A 7,137-nucleotide genomic window follows, 5' to 3' on the forward strand; every position below is an offset into this window, starting at 1 on the left:
TCTGTCAGAAAATCCTCATGGAAGCAGTTTCAGTTGATTTCATTTTACAAGCATCAAGTGGGATTTTTTATGTGCTTCTTTTTTTGTACATGTGTAATTTTAATCATGTGTCTCCAAAAGCCTGAGAAACGAGATCGTGATAATGACAGTGATGATGTGGAAAGTAATTTGTTACTCCCAGCTGGCATTGCGCTTCGGTGGGTGACCTTTATACTGAAAATCTACCGAGCTGAGGACATTCCCCAGAGTATGTATTGATTTCTATTTGCACTGAGATTGTCAGTTCTCTACTTGATGATGCATGTTAAAATCATACCCTAATGCTCTCTGCCATAGGTTTTTCTTCTGAAAGTACTTCATGGACTTATTTTCATCCACCTGGCTCCATGGAAGCTTCCTGGGCAGGCTCCTGGGGAAGCCAGTTGGTTGTTGGTTCTTATTCCTTGCTGAGTACCTACCTGCCTTTGACCCATACAGTCCTTATCCTTTCTTCCATCAGCATTCTATGTCTTCTCCTTCTTCTAGAGAATAGTAAAGACAGGTGAGCAGTCAGCACTTCCAATTCCTTTTTGTCCCAAATGAAAATGTAAAATTTTGTCATCAAATACATATGTTTGCTATTTAGCTATTAAAAATAACCAAGAAGGGCTGGGGAGATAGCTCAGTAGAATAAGTGCCTGCCTGGCAAGCACAGGGTCCTGAGTTCAATACCCCATACTGCAAAATAAATAAATGAATAAAATAAAAATAAAAATAACCAAGAAAAAGGCATTAAGGTCCTAGGGCCGGGGAGATGGCTCAGTAGAATAAGTGCTTGCCTGGTAAGCACAAGGGCCTGAGTTCAATTCCTCATTCCGAAAAAAAAAAAAAAAAAAGGCATTAAAGTCCTAGTAACTAGAAATCTATTCTTACAATCTTGTAATATTCTGCTGTATAATATAGTCTCTATTTTAGCAAGAGAATGGATATATTTAAGGTAATGGCTTGGCTGTTCCATGTAAAACGACCAGTATACCCCTCCCTTTGTCACTCCTGAGGGCCCAGCATGCCTGCCTTGCCTGGCCCCTCTGCGTCCTGATGGCCTCTGGGATATAGACTTTACTCCATGTCCCTAGGAGGTGGCACCCAGAGCACAGGCTACAGAATTTTCCAAGATGTGCCACCTTTCCTCAGAAAATTTGTGGGTTTTTTTTTTTTTTTTTTGAGACCCTAGGATGCTTCATACTATGTTTCCCTCAAAAATACCTTTAATAAAGTAAATTAAACTTCATATTATGCTCCCTATGTTGACTTATTCAGGTGATCTTTATCTGCTTTTGAATTTGTTAAAATGGAGACCTGGTAGGGGCTGGGGAGGTAGCTCAGTGGAATAAAATGGAGACCTGTATTTGTAATTATAGCACAATTAGTATGCTCTAATTAGGTTATTTATGAGTATGCCACATTGCCTTGAATTTCTCTAAAAAGTAGGACTAGACCTATATGATTTTTGTCCTCAAGCCCCTTTCCAAATTAGAATCAAATGCTTGAGTTTGAGAATTGACTCTGACTGACTGAACTGGCTTTTAAAATTCTACATTCTTCTCCATGAATGATCAATTCTGAACATGATGATTTATTGGTTTATTTTTCAAAGTGCATTTATTAGTTTCAAAACTTTGGGGGGAGAAGATCTCTCTCTCTCTCTCTCTCTCTCTCTCTCTCTCTCTCTCTCTCTCTCTGTCTCTCTCTCTCCAAAAAGAATTTCACATGCTATTTCTTGCTGCCCTAGAGAACAATTCTTGTTTTCCTATATAAGAGACTTAAAAATTTTGCTGAATATTTTCCATTCTTCTAAGAGAATCAAATTTCATTTCTGCTTTGTGCAACGTTACTTTCCAGTGGATGATGCCTTCTCACAGACAGTAAAGGAAATATTTGGTGGCACTGCTGATAAGAAAAACCTTGTGGATCCTTTTGTAGAGGTTTCCTTTGCTGGAAAAAAGGTTGGTGCATAATCTAAATGCTGACACCTCTTGAATAAATACTTAAAGCACTGTGCTTTCCTTGAGGCAAATGTCTGCGTATTCTTTGGTCAGATAGCCCCCGATGAGCAGGCTGTTCTGCAGGAACACACATTATGTAAATATGATCAAGCCAGACTTCTCCACAGCTTTATATTAGAATAAAAAGTATGCAAGACTCACATTAGAGAATTCAGTCTTTTGAAAGATTAGTAGTGAAAGGCATCGCTAAATTATTGGGATTCTTTCCCAGGTTTAAGCATTATCTTAATCTTAGGCAAACCAGCAAGAAGCATCCTTGCTAAATATAATAGGGTGTGCAGTACCCACACAGCCTCTAGCTGCTCCTTCATGCCATGATTTCTACCTGCTTTGCCCCATTAAGCAGTTGAAGTGGAGAGAGTTGGGCAAAGACACCTCAGCCCTGTCTCCTGGGAAAAGCTGGGAGACTCTTGGTGTAGGGACACTATACACACCATAGAGATGACGAAAGCTGAGAGTTTTATTACTTAGAATGAGCATGTACCCTGGGACCATTGTAGCCACAAAGAGCTAGTCTCCTCCATGTGTTTGGCTCATATACTTATGAAAGTAGGATTTAACAAACCATACACATATTACTTGATTCTGTTTCCTAAATTCAGGCTTCATCCCACTTCACAGGCAGGCCTTAACCTCTAAGTGGCTAGTGCCTAATCTACAAATATGGATAGCACTAATCTGGCGGAAGTTTTGAGATGATCAGTTAACTTGAGAAGAAATTGTTGTTAGCCTGTTAAGTACCACACCCTGTCTCATATTCTGAGAATGTAGAAATGAGCACATAAGACCCCTGTTCCCCACAGGTTCACATGCAACCTGGAAGAAGAGACAGACTAAGTTGTTTCTGTCACTATAACAAAGTGAGACTGGGTTATTAATAAGGGATAAAAATTTATTTGGCTCATGCCTCTGGAGACTTGGAAATCTAAGAGCATGGCATTGGCATCTGCTGAGGGATCTCTCACTGCATCCTAACTGGCTAGGGTACCACATGGGGAGAGGGAGCAGCCGCTAGCTTAAGTCTCCTTCCTCTGCTAGCAAATCCACCAGTGCCATCATCTGAGAGGGGTCTAATCATCTTAACCTCATCTAATTCTAATTATCTCCCAATGGCCTCACCTAGAAATGCCTGTAACATGTGAGTTTAGGTATTAATTTTTCCAACCCATAAACTTTTGAGGCACATACTAAAACCATATCATAGGCAGCAAACAAAGAAACAAGAAATTGAATAATTTCAGACAGTTCCAAGAACTATACAAAAAATAAAGTGTGGGATATGAAATGCCCAGTGTGGGGAGGCATGGCTAGTGAAATCATCTGATGGGACACCTTTCTGGAAGTGACATGTAAGAAAAGACCTTGATGTGCAGAGATTTGGGGTACAGGGGCTTCAGGTAAAGAGAAGAGCAGTGCAGGGGACCAAAATGGAGCTTTGTTTGTAGCACAGGAACATCTGTGTGGCTGAGGAGAAGAGAGTGGGAAGAAGCTAAGAGATCAGGTCTAGGTCGGAGAGATTGTTGGTGGGGCTTAGGCAGGGGCTTGGACCTCACTCTAAGTGTACTTTGTGAGTTCACTGATGATGCTATGATGTGGAGTCCAGAAAGCAGAAAAGGAGCGAAGATTCCCAAAGGAGCCAAATGTAGGCTCCGAGGGAGAAAGGGTTCAGTGTCTGCATGAAGATACAAGGGTAATGATTTACTACTGGAGGGAATAGGAAAAATGGATGTTGTGCTGGCTTTGGATCTATGCTAAACAGTTGCATAAAAGGAGGCAGAAATGCTGGGACAAGAGCCTTTAGGGAGGGTAAGAGGCTTACAACAGACAGCCTCCAAAGTTCCACTTGGATGTGCTAAGAATGGGAGGCTTGTCAGACAGTGTATAATAAATATTCAGTTAACTTTTAGCTCTTGTTTTGTTGCCTTAATCTAATTTTACATGTCTGGCAACTGAAAACTTATGAAAACATGAATGTTAAAAAAGCTTTTTGTGCATAGTACAATAAAGATCAATATTAAAATCATATATTTTACTAACTCTTATTGAGAAATATAGTTGGGAGGGTCAATGGTGAGTCTGAGCACAGTGGTGAAGCACATGTTTTGCTTATTTAGGGCTCTGAGTTCAATCTCAAGCACAGAAGTAAAAAAAAAAAGAAATTTAAACAGGTGGCTAAATGGTGTAACCAGGGCGGCCAAATAGCTCAGCAGATTAAAGCGCCTACAAGCAGATGCAGGGCCCCAGGGTTCAATCCCCGGGCCTGCCATTCTGGCCCCACCCCTGGGGTGTGCTGAGATAGCAATTGAGACTGGGTGTGGTGGCGCACGCCTGTAATCCCAGCTCTTGGGAAGCTGCAAACAGGCAGATCACTATGAGTCCAATCTAGTAGTAAGACCCTGAACACCCTGTAGACCCTTCCTTAAGATACAAAAATAAATTTTTAAAAAATGTATAACCAGTAAGTAAACTGATAAAATCATCTCATCCAGTATACATATACTATGAACTCTTAGAAATTAGAAACTTGAGTACCTATAATTTTGCTTTGGTAATTTTGTAGGTTTGTACAAATATAATTGAGAAAAATGCAAACCCGGAGTGGAATCAAGTTGTCAATCTTCAGATCAAGGTTTGATTTTTTTTTCTTTCAGAAAAAGTCAGACTACTTTAGTACTTACTGAATAAATGCAGAAATAATTCCTTTTTCCTGTTTCTTTTAAACAGTTTCCTTCAATGTGTGAAAAAATAAAACTAACTGTATTTGACTGGTGAGTTGAAATCAGACATCTCTCTAATTCTGCATAAAGAATTAAATATTTGGGTATTTTAGCCATTACTGTAGCTTTTTAGAGTATTCACTTTCCTTCTGTTCCTGGAACAGCGGTTGGGGGTTGTCCTAAATAATAATGATGATATAGAAATGGCTTCGATATTTTTGATTCGATATCTCATAAACAAAAAAAGGGGGAAATTATCTGAAAATGCTCAAAGATAAGAAATTGAGGATATAAGCAACATTAGGATGTCCAAAATAGAGTTCAGAAATAGAATTCTTTCTTGGAAAAAATAACCAAAATACTCTGAGAGCAATTCTTTATTATTATTACACAAATAGATAAACCTGCCTGACTGAAGGCAAAGAAAATTCGGTGAAATCTTCTAATAGAATGGTAAGCAAACACTGTAACATCACTGATTGGCCATAACAACATCATCCTTAGAATGATGTAGTTGGATAGATGATCTAACTGGCAGAGTTTGGCTCTCTTGAGCAAAGAAACATGCAAACTCATCGCCACAATCCTCACCATAATTATCATCAGTGCTTACTGTATTAGCCTTCACTCTTTGTGCACTGCCAAGTGCCTGGCCCTCTGCTATTCCTGACCTGCATCCCCCCATTTAGTCGTTACAGCAACTCTGTAAGTAGGAATCACTGTTAGCTTCACTTTATAGAGGAGAATACTAAGGCTGAGAGGAGCCAGGTCACCTGGCCAGAGTCAGGTGGAAGGTAAGAGATCCAGCAGGCTCTCAGCCTGCCCGGCTGTCTCCAGAGCTTCTCCTTCGGACAAATGTGCGTGGCTGTCATGTTAGTGCCCTATTGCCGTTATGACAAGAGGACACAATGGGAGAAAAAAGGGACATCTTATTTTACTTAATTACCACATCACCATTAATTGAGAATCAAAGTGTGGCTATGAAGACAAAATGATCCTTTCTTTAGTGTAAAAAAGTTTTAAGGTCTGGGACTGTAGCCCCAGTGGAAGAGCTCTCCTTGTCTAGAATGTGCGAGGTCTTGGGTTCTATCCTGAGAACCACAGGAAAAACAAGTGTTAAGTCATTTAAATCCCTCAGGCTATATATTAAATATGCTTTAGGGGTCTTGGGGACCCTCAGGATTTAGCTTGGGTGATGACTCTGAGCTATAAAGTCTGCAGTGAGCTGATGGTGTCATTTCCCAATTACCTGTTTTCACTACAAACGTGAGGTTTTTCCTGACCTCACTTCATCTTTCCTCTTCAGTACAACAGTATAATTAGGAAGCACAAAGAGATCCCGTGTAAGTAGGAAATCCTTGGAGCTAGATTTTAGCTCACACACATGACAGTTGTATAACTAAGGGAAAGCTACAGATTCTTCAAATGTAGTCTAAATCCTCATAAATACACAGAAAATATCCAAAACTCAGGAATGTGATTTCATATTCATAAATAATATTTTTCTTCTGCCAAATAGCTCAGTGGATTAAAGCGCCTGCAAGTAGGCGCAGGGGCCGGGGTTTTGATCCCTGGACCTGCCATGCTGGCCCCGTCTCTGCTCCAGGGCACGCTGAGACAAGACTGGGTGCAGTGGCTCGCACCTGTAATCCCAGCTCTTGGGAGGCTGTAAACAGGCGGATCACTACGGGTCTGATCTAGTAGTGAGACCCTGAACATCCTGTTGACCCTTCCCTAAAATACAAAATAAATAAATAAATAAATAAATAAATAAATAAAATTTTTCTTAGGCAAATTGTTTTTAATTAGTCATTTCTTATACTCTAATATACCATGTTCTAATTTTTCCAATGAAACTGAGCCTTTGGTATATCTCATGGAATATTAGACCTCAAGAGTGGACATGGAACTAGATAGGATAAAAAATAAGAGATGAAGCAGGCAAAAAATATGTGCCCAACCTGAGACATTCATGAATTAGACTCACATGCTCTCTAAGATACTTAGAGAAGGATACACAGTGTTATATCGTGGTGGGAAAATTTGTTCTCATGAATTAGGTAAATTCTGGATTTTAGGCAAGCAGCTAAACACACGTATGCACGTGCACACACATACACGCACACACACACACACATGCACACACACAAACCTGTATCTACCACAGAGTAGGTTGTAAATAAATATTTAAACTAGAAGGGAATTTTTCACCTTGTGATGAATGCTTAGATATAGCTCATTACAGTTACTAAGCCATAATAGCAAGCTGCTGATTTTGCTTAGTGTTGGGGCAACTGCCTAGCACTGATGAGTCCCTGAACTCAATCTTCAGCACTGTGCAAGAGAGAGAGAGAGAGAGAGAGAGAGAGAGAGAG

At 40.0% G+C, this 7,137-nt stretch overlaps 1 protein-coding gene across 5 annotated transcripts in view; it reads left to right on the forward strand.

Moving 5' to 3' along the window:
• Myof (myoferlin) overlaps window positions 1–7,137 on the forward strand; it is a 184,033-nt gene that overhangs the window by 68,947 nt on the left and 107,949 nt on the right. For all 5 annotated transcript variants that reach the window (XM_023716196.1, XM_023716198.1, XM_023716197.1 and 2 more), the window contains exons 12-15: window positions 121–247; window positions 1,882–1,985; window positions 4,606–4,674; window positions 4,770–4,813. In XM_023716196.1, coding sequence (XP_023571964.1) covers window positions 121–247; window positions 1,882–1,985; window positions 4,606–4,674; window positions 4,770–4,813 — 344 coding nt within the window. The remainder of the gene's footprint in view (window positions 1–120; window positions 248–1,881; window positions 1,986–4,605; window positions 4,675–4,769; window positions 4,814–7,137) is intronic.

The sequence above is a fragment of the Octodon degus genome, unplaced genomic scaffold (assembly GCF_000260255.1).
Source record: "Octodon degus isolate 3935 unplaced genomic scaffold, OctDeg1.0 scaffold00046, whole genome shotgun sequence".
Classification (NCBI taxonomy): domain Eukaryota; kingdom Metazoa; phylum Chordata; class Mammalia; order Rodentia; family Octodontidae; genus Octodon; species Octodon degus.